General features: G+C 45.5%; 1 protein-coding gene across 22 annotated transcripts in view; it reads left to right on the top strand.

Annotated features, from left to right (window-relative positions):
- PTK2 (protein tyrosine kinase 2) overlaps window positions 1–20696 on the top strand; it is a 266922-nt gene that overhangs the window by 139877 nt on the left and 106349 nt on the right. For all 22 annotated transcript variants that reach the window (XM_072774653.1, XM_072774657.1, XM_072774652.1 and 19 more), the window contains 2 exons: window positions 14642–14782; window positions 15314–15391. In XM_072774653.1, coding sequence (XP_072630754.1) covers window positions 14642–14782; window positions 15314–15391 — 219 coding nt within the window. The remainder of the gene's footprint in view (window positions 1–14641; window positions 14783–15313; window positions 15392–20696) is intronic.

Genomic DNA, 20696 nt, shown 5'->3' with positions numbered 1-20696 from the left:
CTTATTCCAACCACGTGGACACTCCTCCTCATTAGTAACTTTTGCAGAGCATCATCTTCTTTCCCTCCCTGCAGAGGAAACTGCAGGGGAGGAACACCCAGGGGCTCTGAGGTGTCGTTTCCAGCCAATCTAGAGCACATGCCAAGACGTTCAAGTGAGGGAGGGCATAGGCTTTGGTCAGAATAGAGTCCGGCTGATACGAGCTTTCCCATTTATGAGCCCCATAGTCTTGGACTGTTTGTTATTTCCACAATGAAGAAAATAGCATTTTGTAGGGTTGATGTGAATATTTACAGATTGTTATATACGTTACTTACCATGGGATCTGTAACAATACAGTTTATATATAATGGTGGCTGTTACTGCTCTTTTTATCACCAAAGTGCTGTTCTGTACCAGAATAGTCACATGGAAGACCATCCAAGCAGGCTAAAATGTATGTTATGAGAGAATGTAACATTGGTCCAGAAAACTGGCTCTGAAGCCACACTGACTGCCTTGGTGCAAATTTGACTTCGTCACCATGAATTGCATGGAACTTTAGCCAAGTTACTTAATTTTACTGTATTTTATTTTTTTTTTTTTTTTTTTTTTTTTTTTTAAATTTTTTTTTAATTTTTTATTTATTTATGATAGGCACACAGTGAGAGAGAGAGAGGCAGAGACACAGGCAGAGGGAGAAGCAGGCTCCATGCACCGGGAGCCTGACGTGGGATTCGATCCCGGGTCTCCAGGATCGCGCCCTGGGCCAAAGGCAGGCGCCAAACCGCTGCGCCACCCAGGGATCCCTAATTTTACTGTATTTTAGTTACCACATATGTAAAGTGGGGATGAAACCACTTTCTAACACTTGGGCTTCATACAAGGATTACAGATTCATAAAGCCTGAGAACAGTGAATACAGAACTCAGTATGTAGGGGCCCTGGGTGTGGCTCAGTCAGTTAAGCATCTGTCTTAGGCTCAGGTCATGATTTCTGGGTCCAGGCATCAAGCCCTACATGGCACTCCCTGCTCAGGCGGGGAGCCTGCTTCTCCCTCTGCCTCTGCCCCTCCTCATCCCCCACCCCCACGTGCATGCTCTCTCTCTCACAAATACATAAAATCTTAAAAAAAAAAAAAACCTCACTAGGTGTTCTCTAATATTAAGAAAAGGAACACTGAGCTCATAATAATAAAATGCCAAGTCCATCAGTTTTCATTGCATTAAACTTTCTTTTCCTTTTTAAAGATTTTACTTATTTATTTGAGGGAGAGAGAGAGACAGAGAGACAGAGAGCACAAGCAGTGGGGAGGGTCAGAGGGAGAGGGACAAGCCACTCACCTTTAAGCAGGAAGCCTGATGTAGGGCTTGATCCTAGGACCTTGGGATCATGACCTGAGCTGAAGGCAGCTGCTTCACCAACTGAGCCACCCAGGCACCCCTGCATTACTTCCTTCTACACAAAAGTTTCTTGGCCATTGTGCTATTACTGTTTGCCGACTATGTCCCATTGCCTGTTATTGGGTCATAGTCTGGGTACACTTTACCAAATGCAATCTGTGACAAAGGCCCTGAGTCCAGGCATCTGGGTCTTGCTTGCTTGAACCTCACAAAGGAGGTAGTAATGGTCCTCCTTTTCTCACACAGCTTCTCAATGATCTAATGGGAAACGGATACAGAAGTGTTTGTTATAAAGTACTCTACAAATGTAATGAGCACAGTTAAGAAGGGAGAAGTATACTCTTCTGTAATGTTTCAGGCTCTTTTTCTAGTGTGGCTATCCTGCTGTTTTATTTTCATTCAAGTTACCTGATCTACTCACAAAAGGCTGGAGTGAATTGGTAGGGAGCTAGCTCTTGCAGTGCACTCCAAGCAGGTGATAAAGGCCAGGCACAGCAATGGATGGGACAGGTAGTTCACAGACCAGCTTTAAGTGAAGTTTGGAATGGTGGGAGGGTGGTGTAGCAGGAGAAATCCAGCATGTTTGGAGTATGTGAGAATGGTGGAGTTGTGTCCTTCTGGAGGGTTATTAGGTGTGGGCTGGTGGTATTTCTGGGTTTGGGAGGATAGGAGACTCAGTTTGACCTGGAGAGTCATGCTGTGGTGCCAAGAAGGCCTAGGAGAATAGAGCCTCCAGTGAAGAGATGTCTTTGTGCATGAGTCTGCAATTTGCCAGTGGGTGGGGTGGGGAGGAGGCGTTCACACAAGTAGAAGACACAGTTCTTTAGCAAATTTACATTGTCACTGAACATAAAAGTGCACTAGCCAATGTGGAATTAAAAAGCAGGGAGGTATGTGGAAATGGCTGTGTCATGTTAGTAGTGTCTTAAGTGGCTCTCTGATGTGAGCCCCAAGGCCACTGCAGAGTTTCTGCAATCTCCTCAAAGCTGTATGCAGATAAGCAGTTGTCACAAGAGGTATGACTGCTGTCACTTGGGAACCCCAACAGATAACATTTAAAAAGGATGCTCAGACTCAAAACTGGGGGGGGGGCGGTGCCGGGTACAGGTTACAAGTACCCTGGTGCAGGTATAGCCCAGGTGACCTGCAGCGTCTGAGGAGGTCTATAGGGGGACTGGTCTGAGCCTCCTGGTCCTCATTGCGAGCTCTCCCAGACCTGGGCTTGCTCGCCCTCGCATGGTCTCCTCAGCATGCCAGGTACAGACAGAAGGCAGAGGACTGCTCTCCTCTCTCAGGACTCTGCTCAGGGTCTTTATTTACTTTCTCAAATTCTGATTCACAGTTATTTCCATCTGCATTTTGTCTGTCCGCCTCCACTGTATTTTAAGATCTACGAGAGCACTGATAATGCCTGTTGCATTCTCCACCATGAGTGCTGTGTTTGGCCTGGTGCCTGGTAACTTGGTGACATTAGGCAAACCTAACTCAGATGACAGAGTGGACAGCTTGAAGAGCAACTGGGAAGATGAGTCAAGGTAGCAGGGAGCTGTGTAGGGAGGTGTGCTGTGGAAGGAAGGCCCCATTTAGGAGAGCAGCACCGAGAGCCTGGTGTGCTTGCTGCTCCACGTCTGCCTCACTGAGCACAAGCCCCCTTCCCTGACTGGACTTGTCCCTCCAGGCCTCTTGCAGGCTGTCCCTCGGATCTGCCCCGATGATTGCCTTCCTGTCCTCACTGCTGCTGACTCCAGTGTTGGGGCAGCACCTAGAAGGCATGAGGCCTCCATTGCCTTGTGTGTGGAGATTGGGAGTGGTGTGGGCTGGGACCTGCAGCAGCTCTCCCTGTGGGCTGCGGGTGTGATCATCGTGCGGATTTTGGAGTGTGAGCCCAGCAGCAGCCCAGAGGACAGGGTGGAAGCAGGCAGAGCTGGGGAGGGAAAGGGCGGGATATGCAGTGATCCGGCCTGGGCGCCGTGGCTTCCTCAGGAGCAAAAAGGAAGGCGCCGACTGTAGGGAACTTGAGAAAACTTCCTGAACCATAAAGAGTAGTTGTGTTTTGAGAAGTTCAGTCGCTGCTATTTTGTGACAAGCAGGGGAAAATAGAATTTTTAGCTGCTGCTTGGTGTAGGTATAGATTCATCTAGTGGTTCTCACGCAAGTTCAGCAGAACTCACTTCCCACCTGCTCTCTAATGTAATTTTATAAACCAAATAAAGTCTGTTTGGCTTCTTACATAGTTTAATCAGTAGTTCATTTCCATAGGCCAGCATTGTTTACCTTCTGCATAAAAATCTTCAGTGTTGCACTGATGGCCACCCAGATCCATGACACCATCCTCAGCGAGTGCCCGTGTGGCGTGGAACAGCTGCCGTACAACATGCATTGTGTTTGCACAGTCCCTTCTTCAGAAGTATTGCTAACGAAACTTCAGCTAACACGAAATTTATCTTAGCTTCCTGTTTCATCCAGAACAGTCCTCTGGTGGCCAGATCCACGCATACTTGCTTTCCCGCACGTAGGCTGTGTGGGTACATTTGTGTTTCCGCAGGCTGTTCCAGAGGCTAACACTGAAGGTTTGGGAGAGTACCTTGTTGTATTGGGTGGGACTTAAGTGAGCTCTGATGGACGACAGAACAGAGGAGGGGACATATGTACCTCAGTGCCGAAGAATAATTTACAAGATATTTTAAGTTTCTGTGTCTTTGATCTTAGTAGCAGCAGAGACACGTCTATAACAACATTGTACCAGTAAAGTCAACAAATCTAAGCCAACCTGAGGAATGCTTTTCAGTGGTAACAAGAAGCTGTCCCAGCCGGAGGACACTGAGGACACACGAGGAAACGCAGTGTGAGGCCCAGCAACAATATAAGAGGGGCTTAGTGGACAGGGAGAGTAGATTGATGGATGGACGGATAATGAAGATGTGGTGTGTTACTCAGCCAGAAAAAGGAAGGAAGAAATCTTCTGTTTGTGACAACATGGATGGACTTCACGGCATTATGCTACATGAAATAAGTCAGAAAATGACAAATACTCTATGATCTCACTTATAGAATATAAAAACAAACAAAAAACCTGAGCTCATAGGTACAGAGAAGATAATGATGGCGGGTGGTAGGTTAGTAAAATGGGTGAAGGTGGTCAAAGATACAGACTCCCAGTTGTAAGTCACGGGGATGTCACATACACGTAAATGTAGATAGTAATACTGTAGTACATACTTGAAAGTTGCCAAGAGAGTAATTCTTTAAAGTTCTCATCACCAGAAACTTGGTAACGATGTGAGGTGATGGATGGTCACTAGGGTTACCGGGGTGATCATTTCAGAATGTGTACAAATACCGAGTCACTGTGTTCTACACCTGAAACTAGCACAGTGTTATATGTCTGATGTGTCTCAGTTAAAAGCACAGTCTTCATGCACTGGTAATACATCTATGTTTAGCATTTGGTGGGTGGGTGGATGAAAGCATTCAATTAATGTATTCTCCACCTATTCTTTTATTGCAGATTTTCTTTTGCATTATATTACATAACCTTTTCATCTGGGAAGCCCTGCAAGTTCATTGCTGCTAGCAGCATTTGATAAATATTAGGGTGACTAATGTAGAATCAACTTTTGTTATTCAGAGTGGCTTAATAGAAGCGATTTCTGATGATCCAACCTAATAACACTGCTTCATTCTGAAGAAGTATCACATGCTGAGTAGTTTTCTCTGTAGCGGGATTGGTTTCAAATTGAACAGCATTCATAGATAGACGCCTTGTTTCCTAAATCCAGGCAAACACAAAGCAGGAGTTGAAACTATAAATAGGGACAGAATGCGAATGCACAGCAGTCTTGCCTGCTCCGACAGTTCTGGAAGTGTATTGACTAACATTCGGAGAGTCCAGGAGGTTAGATCTTGGGGGATTGTTTCCTCACTGACGCAGTAGGAAAGAACTGGTGCTGGCTCCAAGATCCTTCACATTAAAATGAATCCAGGGCTCCTATCAGACAGCAGGGTTTTCTAGCTTTTGTCTGGCACTGGACACCGTAGCTTTGGAGCAACGTGGAAGTCCAGACCGTGGGAAAGTGGTGGCACCCCCCACCCCGGCCAGGTGCCCTGGGAGTTGCCGGGAGCCAGAAGCTAGTCCTGAATCGAGACTGGGGCCTGCTGGGGCCGCTTGAGCCCACGGACAGGCTGCCACTGTCATCCTGAGACTTCTGCCCAGACGAGCATGAGAGCAGTGTGCAGGCCAGCACATTCCCGCAGGTTTGGCTGTGGGAGGGAGATGCAGGAACCTGTGCCTCAGACTGTTGGTCAGTCAATACCGCACAGTAGGTGCCACTTTCAGACATTTCCCAGCTACTCGGAAATTCCCAGCAGGTGAATGCTGAAGTAGGGAGTCCATGGCCAAGTGTTGGGCATGGGGTTGAAGGCGGGGCAGGAGCACGGGGCCGATGGCTCCCGTCCTGTCATAGAAATACCCGCACTCTTTTGTGTTCCTTGGTCCTCAGAACACACTGTTGTGAGCGTGAGTAGCAGAGTGAGCGGAGCACTGAGGGTGTAAAGCCTGATGTGGGAGGAGGGAGGGGGAGCAGGGCCTGGCCTGCATTTCTGCCCCGCATACTCAAGCGGGCCTGCTGCTGGTGGTCGAGGCGCAGAATAGGGAAGGGGAAGCAGGATGGGGAGCTGTCGTGGCTCGGGATCAGTGAGACGGGTTCCACGGGGACTGTGAGGTGGTCTTAGGTTTTATTTTTTACACACATGCATGTATTTATCTGTTACGTGCAAATTATTTTTTAGAACCAGCTTTGTAATGTTAGGAAAAAGACTGGAAAACAGGAGAGCTATGTACTAACATCACTGAAGTTGCTTTAATAAATAAAGAGCCAACGCCAGTGAGGCTCATGAGCACACTTGTGCCCCTCCCTCATAATTTCAGGTCTCTCTTCTGCTGCAGCTCCAGGCTGCCATTGTCAGCGCTGCCCCGAGGGTGCAGGATAATGGCAGGGACAGTGTCCTTTCTTTTTTCTTGAAGCTGCTCATCTCTTTAAAATGTTTGTTGAGTGCCCAGTGTGTGCTGCGTGCCCGGTGCTGGCCAGGCTCCTGCCCTAACCAGGAGTGGTTTAAATGCCAGGGTGGCATTTAAAAGGCCGACGGCCTCCAGGAGGCTGATGACCTCCAGGAGGGGAAGTGATGCTCTCATTAAGAGCACAGACGCGGGATCCCTGGGTGGCGCAGCGGTTTGGCGCCTGCCTTTGGCCCAGGGCACGATCCTGGAGACCCGGGATCGAATCCCACGTCGGGCTCCCGGTGCATGGAGCCTGCTTCTCCCTCTGCCTGTGTCTCTGCCTCTCTCTCTCTCTGTGACTATCATGAATAAATAAATAAAATCTTTAAAAAAAAAAAAAAAAAAAAAAAAAGAGCACAGACGCTGGCGCCAGGCTGCTTGGCCTTCAGTCCTGGCTCTGCCATGCAGCTCGGAGATTTGGGGTCTTTGTTTTCTTTGTGCCTCCCATTTCCTCATTTGTAAGATACAGGTAATAGAAGAACCTCTCTCTGAAGGCCCTGCGAGATAGAGGGGGCTGGAGACGAGAGAGCAGCTGTGCCCTCCCTGAGCCTCCCTACACGGCCATGATGATGCGGCCCTGACTTGGCTGCCGAACCTGCTTGTCCACCCTGCTCTTCCTCCTGACCCCTGGGGCCTTGAGGCCTCTCATGCTCCACACTTGCAGAGTTAGATGATTCCGTTTCCTAAGTACCCAAGGGTTGAGGCTGCAGAGTGAAGTGATCCAATTCATGTTTTAAAAAGCGCCTGGCGAGTAGCCATCCTCATATCAGATAAACTAAAATTTACCCCGAAGACTGTAGTGAGAGATGAAGAGGGACACTATATCATACTTAAAGGATCTATCCAACAAGAGGACTTAACAATCCTCAATATATATGCCCCGAATGTGGGAGCTCCCAAATATTTAAATCAATTAATAACCAAAATGAAGAAATACTTAGATAATAATACACTTATACTTGGTGACTTCAATCTAGCTCTTTCTATACTAGATAGGTCTTCTAAGCACAACATCTCCAAAGAAACAAGAGCTTTAAATGATACACTGGACCAGATGGATTTCACAGATATCTACAGAACTTTACATCCAAACTCAACTAAATACACATTCTTCTCAAATGCACATGGAACTTTCTCCAGAATAGACCACATACTGGGTCACAAATTGGGTCTGAACCGATACCAAAAGATTGGGATCATCCCCTGCATATTCTCAGACCATAATGCCTTGAAATTAGACTAAATCACAACAAGAAGTTTGGAAGGACCTCAAGCACATGGAGGTTAAGGACCATCGTGCTAAAAGATGAAAGGGTCAACCAGGAAATTAAGGAAGAATTAAAAAGATTCATGGAAACTAATGAGAATGAAGATACAAGCATTCAAAATCTTTGGGATGCAGCAAAAGCAGTCCTAAGGGGGAAATACATCGCGATACAAGCATCCATTCAAAAACTGGAAAGAACTCAAATACAAAAGCTAACCTTACACATAAAGGAGCTAGAGAAAAAACAGCAGACAGATCCTACACCCAGCAGAAGAAGAGAGTTAATAAAGATTCGAGCAGAACTCAACGAAATCGAGACCAGAAGAACTGTGGAACAGATCAACAGAACCAGGAGTTGGTTCTTTGAAAGAATTAATAAGATAGATAAACCATTAGCCAACCTTATTAAAAAGAAGAGAGAGAAGACTCAAATTAATAAAATAATGAATGAGAAAGGAGAGATCACTACCAACACCAAGGAAATACAAACGATTTTAAAAACATATTATGAACAGCTATATGCCAATAAATTAGGCAATGTAGAAGAAATGGACACATTCCTGGAAAGCCACAAACTACCAAAACTGGAACAGGAAGAAATAGAAAACCTTAACAGGCCAATAACCAGGGAGGAAATTGAAGCAGTCATCAAAAACCTCCCAAGACACAAAAGTCCAGGGCCAGATGGCTTCCCAGGAGAATTCTATCAAACGTTTAAAGAAGAAACCATACCTATTCTACTAAAGCTGTTTGGAAAGATAGAGATGGAGTACTTCCAAATTCATTCTATGAGGCTAGCATCACCTTAATTCCAAAACCAAAGACCCCACCAAAAAGGAGAATTACAGACCAATATCCCTGATGAACATGGATGCAAAAATTCTCAACAAGATACTAGCCAATCGGATCCAACAGTACATTAAGAAAATTATTCACCATGACCAAGTAGGATTTATCCCTGGGACACAAGGCTGGTTCAACACTCGTAAAACAATCAATGTGATTCATCATATCAGCAAGAGAAAAACCCAAGAACCATATGATCCTCTCATTAGATGCAGAGAAAGCATTTGACAAAATACAGCATCCATTCCTGATCAAAACTCTTCAGAGTGTAGGGATAGAGGGAACATTCCTCAACATCTTAAAAGCCATCTACGAAAAGCCCACAGCAAATATCATTCTCAATGGGGAAGCACTGGGAGCCTTTCCCCTAAGATCAGGAACAAGACAGGGATGTCCACTCTCACCACTGCTATTCAACATAGCACTGGAAGTCCTAGCCTCAGCAACAGACAACAAAAAGACATTAAAGGCATTCAAATTGGCAAAGAAGAAGTCAAATTCTCCCTCTTCGCCGATGACATGATCCTCTACATAGAAAACCCAAAAGTTTCCCCCCCAGATTGCTAGAACTCATACAGCAATTTGGTAGTGTGGCAGGATACAAAATCAATGCCCAGAAGTCAGTGGCATTTCTATACACTAACAACGAGACTGAAGAAAGAGAAATTAAGGAGTCAATCCCATTTACAATTGCACCCAAAAGCATAAGATACCTAGGAATAAACCTAACCAAAGAGGTAAAGGATCTATACCCTAAAAACTATAGAACACTTCTGAAAGAAACTGAGGAAGACACAAAGAGATGGAAAAATATTCCATGCTCATGGATTGGCAGAATTAATATTGTGAAAATGTCAATGTTACCCAGGGCAATTTACACGTTTAATGCAATCCCTATCAAAATACCATGGACTTTCTTCAGAGAGTTAGAACAAATTATTTTAAGATTTGTGTGGAATCAGAAAAGACCCCGAATAGCCAGGGGAATTTTAAAAAAGAAAAGCGTATCTGGGGGCATCACAATGCCAGATTTCAGGTTGTACTACAAAGCTGTGGTCATGAAGACAGTGTGGTACTGGCACAAAAACAGACACATAGATCAGTGGAACAGAATAGAGAACCCAGAAGTGGACCCTCAACTTTAGGGTCAACTAATATTCGATAAAGGAGGAAAGACTATCCACTGGAAGAAAGTCTCTTCAATAAACGGTGCTGGGAAAATTGGACATCCACATGCAGAAGAATGAAACTAGACCACTCTCTTTCATCATACACAAAGATAAACTCAAAATGGATGAAAGATCTAAATGTGAGACAAGATTCCATCAAAATCCTAGAGGAGAACACAGGCAACACCCTTTTTGAACTCAGCCACAGTAACTTCTTGCAAGATACATTCACGAAGGCAAAAGAAACAAAAGCAAAAATGAACTATTGGGACTTCATCAAGATAAGAAGCTTTTGCACAGCAAAGGATACAGTCAGCAAAACTAAAAGACAACCTACAGAGTGGGAGAAGATTTTTGCAAATGATGTATCAGATAAAGGGCTAGTTTCCAAGATCTATATAGAACTTATTAAACTCAACAGTAAAGAAACAAACAATCCAATCATGAAATGGGCAAAAGACATGAAGAGAAATCTCACAGAGGAAGACATAGACATGGCCACCATGCACATGAGAAAATGCTCTGCATCACTTGCCATTAGGGAAATACAAATCAAAACCACAATGAGATACCACCTCACACCAGTCAGAATGGGGAACATTAACAAGTCAGGAAACCACAAATGTTGGAGAGGATGCGGAGAAAGGGGAACCCTCTTACACTGTTGGTGGGAATGTGAACTGGTGCAGCCACTCTGGAAAACTGTGGAGGTTCCTCAAAGAGTTAAAAATAGACCTGCCTTACGACCTAGCAATTGCACTGCTGGGGATTTACCCCAAAGATTCAGATGCAATGAAACGCCGGGACACCTGCACCCCGATGTTTCTAGCAGCAATGTCCACAATAGCCAAACTGTGGAAGGAGCCTCGGTGTCCATTGAAAGATGAATGGATAAAGAAGCTGTGACCTATGTATACAATGGAATATTACTCAGCCAGTAGAAACGACAAATACCCACCATTTGCTTCAACGTGGATGGAACTGGAGGGTATTATGCTGAGTGAAGTAAGTCAGTCGGAGAAGGACAAACATTATATGGTCTCATTCATTTGGGGAATATAAATAACAGTGAAAGGAAATCTAAGGGAAGGGAGAAGAAATGTGTGGGAAGTATCAGAAAGGGAGACAGAACATAGAGACTCCTAACTCTGGGAAACGAACTAGGGGTGGTGGAAGGGGAGGAGGGTGGGGTGTGGGGGTGAATGGGTGACGGGCACTGAGGGGGGCACTTGAGGGGATGAGCACTGGGTGTTATTCTGTATGTTGGCAAATTGAACACCAATAAAAAATAAATTTATTTAAAAAAAAAAAAAGCGCCTGGCGACTGTGTAAGGTATATAGATGGTAGCCCAGGCGGCTGTCGCAGGGGTTCAGGCAAGAGTGGGGCTGGTGTGGTGGAAAACATTAGGGAACACTATATGCTTTTTGGAAAAGTACTTGCAGGGCTTCGTTGGGGGTGTAGTAGTTTGAGGGGTTAGGGAAAAGAGCGGTCGGGGCTGCCACCTGGGTCTCTGCCTTTAGGTGGCTGGGAGATTGGCCGAGCTGGGGGTGCCGAGCCTGGAGAGCAATCGTGAGTCCTCTTAGGGAACTGTCAGCTTTCAGATGTGTGAGACGTCCCATGGAAACCTCAGGCAGGCGGGTGGATGCATGTGAGTCTGATGCTCAAGCCAGGACTTGAGCTGCTTGACTTAAAAGAGAGACTGTCTGTACCACTTCAGAGAGGAAGCTCATTTGGGTGACTCGTTTTTGAAAGCATTGCATGAATGAGCAGGTTCAAGTGGAGGATTGTCCAAGCAGCCGGTTGGGGATTGGATACAAGGCAGAGAATTGGCTTCTTTTCTGGAGCTCTTTGACATGGTTTTCATTGTTGCGTGCCATTACTCATCTGTCCTGAGTTAAAGTGTTCCTCCTGGAGGCACGAATAACTATATCGACTGTTTAGTAATGTTAATGAAAGTGATTTGTCACAGTGCTCTGGTCCCCATGCTCCATGGACACCATCCCTTGCAGCTGTTACCATAATCTAGTTTGCGGTGTCCTGCACTTGTAGGAAGAGTTGGAAGGCATTCTAGGGCTTTCTGTGCACTGGTTTCCTCCTCGGATGGGCTCGTGAGCACCCGGCAGCAGTATGCCCTGTCTCAGGCTGTTGAAATCAAAGAAGTCAGAGCTGTTCTCCTGCTTACATGCTGGGGAGTGAAGTGTTCTTGGTTACAGGACAGACAGGATTTTATTTTCATTTTGTCTATTTAAGCACTGTTAGGCTAGAGTTGTGCTCTTCCTCGGTCTCCATGGCCAGTCCACACGCTCTTGGTGGACAGCCAGACCCAATAGGCCACAGGAATGTTTGCAAAGCCTGAAGTCAGAACAACTATTACATTCCATCTCAACCCATGATAGGAGTGGCCTTTGCAGTCCCTTGGCCTATGGCTGGTGCTTAGATGGGCATTCCCCAAAATATGTTTCCCAGATTTTTCTTTACTGAACATGCAAGGTTGACCATTGACATGTGAACGTCTGATAGAGAAGCCTTGCTAACCTCAAGCCTGTTTTACTTCTCTTCAGTTTAGATTATGTGATCTATGTCTGCAATTAATCCTCTTCAGAATACTTGCAGTTCCACACTGTCCTCCTCACCCGTCAGAGCCCCAGCTCTTGACCTGCTGACCTGACTGTGGCCCTCTCTCCTTTCTCGCCTCCATGTGATTGGTGGGATCCATCTGTGAAGCTGTCAGCCACTGCACTCTGACAGTGCCGTCCCCAGCCCTGCCCTCTCCTAAGCTCCACATCTCTATGCAGCTGTCTGCTTGATGGTTCAGGTCCAAAGACATAAGAGTCTCCCATGTCCAGAATTGGTGTGACTTTATTCTCACCAAGCCTGCCCCTTCTGTTTGCCCCTCTGTCCCATCCAGAAACCTCGTCGTGCTCAGGTGCTTGTTTTCCTACCGTCCCATATAGTCATCCGAGCATCCCAAAGTTGCCTGGCTGCCTGGCTCTCTCCTTCGCCACCACCTCAGGGCCTGTGCCACTGGTGTTTCTCGGGTGGCCTATTCCAGGAACCTGGCTGCTCTCTCTGCTTCTCACACTCTCCCCGACACCCTCTGTTCCAAGAGCAGCGCGAGCCTTTAAAATGAAGGTCACATGCCATTGGTCATATTCCAACACCTGCTCCCTCGGCTCTTTGAACCCTGTCCTCTGCCTCTCACACTGTTTTCTTCATTCCCAGTAACCGTAGGCCACTGTGACTATGCCCCACTCTTTGACCATAGCTCCCAGCTGTCAGCTCACTCTGCAGTGTCCCAGATCCCGGAATCCCTTGACTACAGGGGGACTTGCAAGCCACTGCAGGTGGGTGGTCCCTTCCATGTGCCACTCCCCAGTGGGTCGCTTCTTAGCTGCCTGAGCAGCCACAGCTCCCTGACCTGCAAAGATGAGCGTACTCTTAGGATGAGGCCCTTCACCGCCTCTCTGTCCCCCCACCCCCAGCCTTCTCCAGTTTGCTGGCTCTGAGTCCTGTCTGAGTACACCTCACACTGAGCTTCCAGTTGGGCCTCTGGTCTCCTCCAAGACCTCCACCTGCCACCCTGCTGCTCCCACAGAACTATCACTTCAGTTCATGTTAACACCGGCCTCTCAGTACATCTTGGTTCTGTTTTTCAGAATAAATCTATTTCTTACACCTTTCTGCTTCTATACTTGTGTAGGCTCTGCTCAGCTCTTGCCTAGATTACTTGGGCAGCCTCCTACTTGGTCTTTCCTGCTTCCTTCATGCTGTTCACAGCACAGCTGTGCCACTGTTCCTGTTGGTGCCTGCGTCAAATCACATCACTCTACGCAAGGTACCCAAGGACTTTCTCTCTCCCCATAGTGAAAGCTGACTGGCTGGCTGGCTTCCCCAGCCCTCTTGCTCAAACCTTGTCATGCAGCCTTTGCCCACTGGCCTCCCCGGGCCTCCCCCTACACACTGTAGACTATGGGCTTGCTGCCTGTGGGGCCCTTCCCTCCACCATCCAGATGCTCATGGTACATAAATAGAACACTCAATTGTACAAAAAAGGCCTAAAGACCACCTGTGATCCCACTACACGGAAAAAGGGGCATAGTTGTTCCGTCTCCTTCTCTGTGTGTTGATGCGTGTGTGCGTCCCATCTCTGATGCTCCCCTTTTGCTCCCCTTTTAAAGGCAGCCGTACTATATATACAGATTGTTTCACCATATTTTTCCACATAACACCATGATAATGGATTTTAACGTCAGTATGTTAGTTCCAAACCATAGTCTTTAGGTCCGCGTACAATGTAGGCAGACACAGTATGATGCACGTAACCCAACTGCTACTATATATAGTTCTGCACTCAACCTCCTTGTTGCTGAGTCCTTGTGGAGTTCTTTCATCATTTCTAAAGAATAATGCCTTGGAATTTAATTTCTGGATCCAGAGTTGTAGTTTTTTTAGAAGGTATTTTTATTTGTGCTGCCAAATTGCCCTTCAGAAAGATGGTGGACTTACCCTCCTAACAGTAGGATATGTGAGGGCCTTCATATCTAAGCCTTAGGCAGCTCCCTGTTGTTTGCATAGCTAGTATGTGTTTTTTATTTAATTTTTAATTTTTTTGGACAGTATGTGTTATTTTAATGCCTAACTTTTTACTATATATTCTAATAAACTATTGCCTTATACATTTATATCTAAGAAATGAGTCTTCGAACCACTGAACTGTGTATTTTAAAGGGTCAGGATGCTGTATATTATACTATGTGCATTATGTTATGGCTACTTAAGAAAGGAAATAAGGCTTTGACGAATAATGGCATTTCATAGTAATGTGAACATAGATGGGAGGTAAAGATACCTTCTTTGATGTTAGTTATTGTTGCTGTGTGGTGTCAACTCTAAAATGATTTTTGTGATTTTATCATGCAGGCAAAAACACTAAGAAAGCTGATCCAACAGACATTTAGACAGTTTGCCAACCTTAACAGAGAAGAAAGTATTCTGAAGTTCTTTGAGATCCTCTCCCCAGTATACAGATTTGATAAAGAATGTTTCAAGTGTGCTCTGGGGGTAAGTATGGGGACACGGGAGATGGTGGACTGGGCTTGATTTCTTTTGCTTTTTCTTAACCATGTATGTCTAAATTTCTGATTGAAATCTGATTTGTCACATTTTGAACAACATGAGAATGTTTGTCACTTTACAGTGGGGAAAAAATGCAAAAAGAAAATGTATCAATCTGAGGATGAAATCTTTTTTAAAAGAATGCCTTTGATAAAAAAAAAAAAAAAGAATGCCTTTGTTGATAATTAGTTTTGTTTTTGTTTTAACTCTAGCCCAATGATTTGTTAATTATTTGTTGTCTCTGTGCTAGTTTACCTATTCAAATCATCTTTCCAAGGAAACTGTTAGCTTTAGACCCACCAAGTACTGGGTCGGTGAAGTTACAGGTATTTTGTAGTACTTGGTTGGGTAGATGAATCACAAGCTAAGCCAGCCCCCACCCCCCTGCCTTGGTCTTTTTTTGTGTCCATGTTTTCATCTAAAATATTTTCTTTTTTCTTCTGGGACCTTTGTCATTACCTGTTTCACCTTCAAAAGTCAAGCTGGATTATTTCAGTGGAACTGGCAATCGGCCCAGAAGAAGGAATCAGTTACCTCACGGACAAAGGCTGCAACGTAAGTCTGCTTTAGCAATACCCCTCATGCGGGACCTGAGTGTAGACAAAGTGAATCATGTCCCTTCCCAGACTCTAGCCCCGACCTGAGAGGGGCCTCTGTCCTGAGTTCTGCGACATTGATTAACTCTTTAGTTAGTGCTGCAGAGTCAGCTGGATATTCGCAGAGAAAAAGGGAATTTTGACCCTGACACACACTATGACAAAACCCATTCCAGATAGAGTATTGATCTACACGTGGAAGATAAATGATAAGAATCATAGAGGAAAACATAGGAGGATATCTTCATAAATTTTGGGTAGGCAGAGATTCCTTAACAAGACTTAAAAAGTGCTGACTCTACAAGACAATTCTGATAGAGTACATCAAAATCAAAAACTTCTTTTCTTCAAAGATAGTAGAAAGACAAGCCAGGGACGCCTGGGTGGCTCAGGGGTTGAGCATCTGCCTTTGGCTCAGGGCGTGATCCCGGGGTCCTGGGATCGAGCCCCTGCATCGGGCTCCCTGCAGGGAGCCTGCTTCTCCCACTGCCTGTGTCTCTGCCTCTCTCTCTGTGTCTCTCATGAATAAATAAATAAATAATCTTTTAAAAAAAAAAGAGAGAGAGAGAGAGAAGCCAGATGTTGCATTAATATATTTGACAGTAGGTTCCTAAGCCAGGATATAGATTGGCAATAAATCAGTAAGTAAAGGGCAGATGACCCAAAAGGATATCCAAATAGTCTATAGGTAAATGAGGAGGTGTTGAGCCTTGGAGTCATCAGATAAGTGCTATTATGTATCTACTGTGATGGCTAAAATGAAAAAGAGCTGTAATACCAAGTGTTGGCAGGAATGCCCTGCTGGAGCTTTCCTCCACTGGTGGCAAGAGCAGCCGTGGTGTGACCTCTTCAGCACAGTCTGTGACATTATCTGTTTTCACGCCTTCAGATTTTTGTAGTCACAGCCTTTAGGCTTGATTTGTGGTCTCCTGTATTTTCTTTCAACGTTTTCTTTGTCCTTTTTACATGTAAGTCTTTAGCCCATCTGGAATCTACCTAAATTCCTCAGGTGAGGTCACAGGTAGGGCCCTCAGAATGTGGTCAAGAGGGGCAGGCTCTGGAGGACATGGCCGCAGTTTCCATCTTGACTCACTCTCCTGTTAGCCTCATAACTTTGAGTCCATCCCTCCACAGTTGGCTTGTGTTTCCTCATTGGTAAAATGGCCATAATAATTTCAGTTGGAACCTAACAGGGTTGGTAAGAGAATTAAATACTTTGACGAATTAGATCATGGCCTTGCACAAAGGAATCACGTAGAAGTTTGGGTGTCATCACTGTTGTCATCACTGTTGTTGCTGCCCTGTTGCAGGTGAGCAGCCAGCGGTGTCAGCAAGGTTTATCAAGTCATGTGCACCTCCGGGTCTTCCATTCTGTAACAGGGGTCCAGTTGTCTCTTTCTGTGTCGACTCCATACAACTTGATGTGAGACAGCACAAAAATCTTATCTTTTCTTTTTAGTATAGGTACTGTCGAAATGAGCACAATCTAGTCTTGTCTTTTTAATGTTAACTTTATAAGGACGTTAAAGGATATTGAAAGTTATATGAATTTCGTCAGGTAAATTGGGGTCTTTTTATGATTTTATGTAAATCCTGAATATTTGAAGCAAGAATGGGAATAGGGTGTTTTTCAGGGAAGGTAGTCCGGGTCTCAGTGACAGGCCTGCCAGACCCTTCCTGCCCCTCCTGCCCCTCCCGCAGAGGCACAGCTGCTCAGGCTGTCCACTTCTCCTCGCCTTTCATAACTCGTGTTCCATCAGCATGTCCTCTGCCTCTCCGCATCTCCAGTTTGTCACCATGGAGCCATATCTCAGTCTCTCTCATCATCTCTCCAATGACCTCAGTCCTGCACCTGTCCTCATGCCCCCGAGCGTCTCCAGGGTTCGGCCCTGGCACACGTGTGGAGGGCTTGTCTGTCGTAGCGGCCCTTCGTGGGCGAGCTCAGAAATCGGGGTCACGGCAGGCCGTTCATGTTCCTCAGTGCCGATACGGATCTCGGCCAACCCCCTCTCCCAGTCCCGTTTGATTTAGTCTTTCTCCTGCTGTTCCCTTTGGGTGTTTCCTTACAACCTATGCTCGTTTACGTTGGAGGCCGTTTTCTCATACAACTTTTAACGTCTTACCAGTGTTGGTAGGTGGTGTCCTCCTTCCATTGCATTTCTTTTTTTTTTTTTTTTTATTGGTGTTCAATTTACCAACATACAGAATAACCCCCAGTGCCCGTCACCCAATCACTCCCACCCCCCGCCCTCCTCCCCTTCTACCACCCCTAGTTCGTTTCCCAGAGTTAGGAGTCTTTATGTTCTGTCTCCCTTTCTGATATTTCCCACACATTTCTTCTCCCTTCCCTTTCACTATTATTTATATTCCCCACATGAATGAGAACATATAATGTTTGTCCTTCTCCGACTGACTTACTTTACTCAGCATAATACCCTCCAGTTCCATCCACGTTGAAGCAAATGGTGGGTATTTGTCATTTCTAATGGCTGAGTAATATTCCATTGTATACATAAACCACATCTTCTTTATCCATTCATCTTTCGATGGACACCGAGGCTCCTTCCACAGTTTGGCTATCGTGGCCATTGCTGCTATAAACATCGGGGTGCAGGTGTCCCGGCGTTTCATTGCATCTGTATCTTTGGGGTAAATCCCCAACAGTGCAATTGCTGGGTCGTAGGGCAGGTCTATTTTTAACTCTTTGAGGAACCTCCACACAGTTTTCCAGAGTGGCTGCACCAGTTCACATTCCCACCAACAGTGTAAGAGGGTTCCCTTTTCTCTGCATCCTCTCCAACATTTGTGGTTTCCTGCCTTGTTAATTTTCCCCATTCTCACTGGTGTGAGGTGGGATCTCATTGTGGTTTTGATTTGTATTTCCCTGATAGCAAGTGATGCAGAGCATTTTCTCATATGCATGTTGGCCATGTCTGTGTCTTCCTCTGTGAGATTTCTCTTCATGTCTTTTGCCCATTTCATGATTGGATTGTTGGTTTCTTTGGTGTTGAGTTAAATAAGTTCTTTATAGATCTTGGAAACTAGCCCTTTATCTGATATGTCATTTGCAAAAATCTTCTCCCATTCTGTAGGTTGTCTTTTAGTTTTGTTGACTGTATCGTTTGCTGTGCAAAAGCCCATTGCATTTCTTTACAGCTTGAAGTTTTGTTTCTTTCATCATAGGATTATTTAGGAGGATGTAAAAGTAGCTCTGGGGGTTTGGGTCTCACTGTTATTTCTAATGCTACTGGCTGATGAGCAGAGAACAGGTTTTTTGTTTTTTGTTTTTTTTAATTTTTATTTATTTATGATAGTCACACAGAGAGAGAGAGAGAGGCAGAGACACAGGCAGAGGGAGAAGCAGGCTCCATGCACCGGGAGCCCGATGTGGGATTCGATCTTGGGTCTCCAGGATCGCGCCCTGGGCCAAAGGCAGGCGCCAAACCGCTGCGCCACCCAGGGATCCCGAGAACAGGTTTTTTTATGTGTTAATTGTTGTGACTGTGTTCCAGTCTCCTTTATAGCCAAGCATATGGTAGTTTTTTATTCATGTTCTGTGGAAAAAATGTCTATTTTCTCTGGGAGGCTGTGAGGATCTCTGTCCTCTGAAGTGAAAGTTGCTGGTTGTGTGAAGTAGAAGGGAACTAGCACGGGGGCAGTCAGATAGAGCCCGGAAGGCCCTCCTGCTCCCCTTCTGCCTGCCACAGCCGCCCTCCCCGACTCTGTGAGTGAAGGCAGGCTTCTGGTAAGACCACCCCTGGCTGTGGCGCGGCCCCCGTCTCCTCTTTCCTGCACAGCAAATGCTTCCAGTCTACTGGGCCATTCCGTGAGCACAGAAAAATGTGTAATTTCTCTCTCCCGAAAAATATCCTCCCTCGAGCACGTGGCTGGTTCTGCGGCCTCACCATTTCCTCCTTCCCTGCCCCAAACAACATAGATACGGCGTTAGACAATACCCTCAGAGGCTTTCTCATGTTCCTTATCACATTTGTAACTACATACTTGTGTGATTGTTTACGTCTGGATTCATGTCCTCCTTGTCCACTGCTTTGTTCCTGGCACTTAGAGCCCAGCACCTCGTAAATTCTCAGAGGCCTTCGTTCACTCCCTCACACCCAGGGACAGCCCTACTTCCTTGTGGTGATGGTGGACAGGATGGGTGCCTGCCACTAGATCACCCTCAGGGGGCTTTTAGTCCAGTTGTGAGAGTGGATGTAAGAAAGAAGATAAGCAGCAGAAATAATCCGATCAGAGAGAGGGCCCCAGTAAGGTGGTGTGAGAGTGTCTGGTGTCCAGTTTAGAATGGGGTCAGTGTTGGCCCCTCCCAACCTCGTCTTCTGTGTAACAGATACTTTTAAAGAGCCTTTTGCTAATTTGAAACAAACTCACAGAATATGCCATGCACATAAAATTTCATAAACTCTCAGTATGTCAGTGCACAGCACAGAGACAGGCAGACGTTACAGGTGAGTCAGAGCTTAGTACTTTGTATGTTCATCTGAGAGAGGGCAACCGGAAGTAACCCCTTGCAAGTAGTATAGGAAAGTGACAAGAGGAAGGAGCTATGTGACTGACCTTGGGATCATGTCAGAATGAGGCAGAAACACAGTGTGGTTAAAAAAGGGAACACAATAATTTCCATGACTTAAATTTCTCATTGTGCTTTGGAAATAACTTTTTTCATTAACAGATGGCAATAATAGGAATACTTTAATATAATCATTCAGTGAGACTAGTTGAGATGTCCCTCACTTCATGCATCAGCAGCTTAATCACATTTGACTCCTGGTCTGCTAGAAGGACTCTCATCTCGTCAGTTACAGATGTGTGTGCTCGGGGTCAGCAGCTCAAACACCAAACAAGTATTGCCCCCTGTAATGTCGTTTCTGAAAATGGTGAGCAACTCAGCATCCAACAATAGCAAAGTCAGTATTCTCAAAATTACCCATAAGTTGCATTCCTGGAAAATTGAGTGCAGAGCATACTTTGTTTTTTAAAATAGACTTGGGTTCAGGACAACTGGGTGGCTCAGTGGTTGAGCGACTGACTTCGGCTCAGATTGTGACCCCGGGGTCCTAGGATCGAGTCCAGCATTGGGGTCCCTGCAGGAAGCCTGCTTCTCCCTCTGCCTGTGTCTCAGCCTCTCTCTCCATGTCTCTCATGAATAAATAAATAAAATCTTAAAAAAAAATAGACTTGAGTTCTAGAATAGGATTTTTCACCAATATGAACACCTGGACAGTTGAACGCTGTTCAGTACCCAG

This window comes from Canis lupus, chromosome 14 (genome assembly GCF_048164855.1).
Source record: "Canis lupus baileyi chromosome 14, mCanLup2.hap1, whole genome shotgun sequence".
Lineage (NCBI taxonomy): Eukaryota > Metazoa > Chordata > Mammalia > Carnivora > Canidae > Canis > Canis lupus.
Note: the sequence above shows the minus strand (reverse complement) of the source record. Positions and strands in the feature narration are given on the sequence as shown.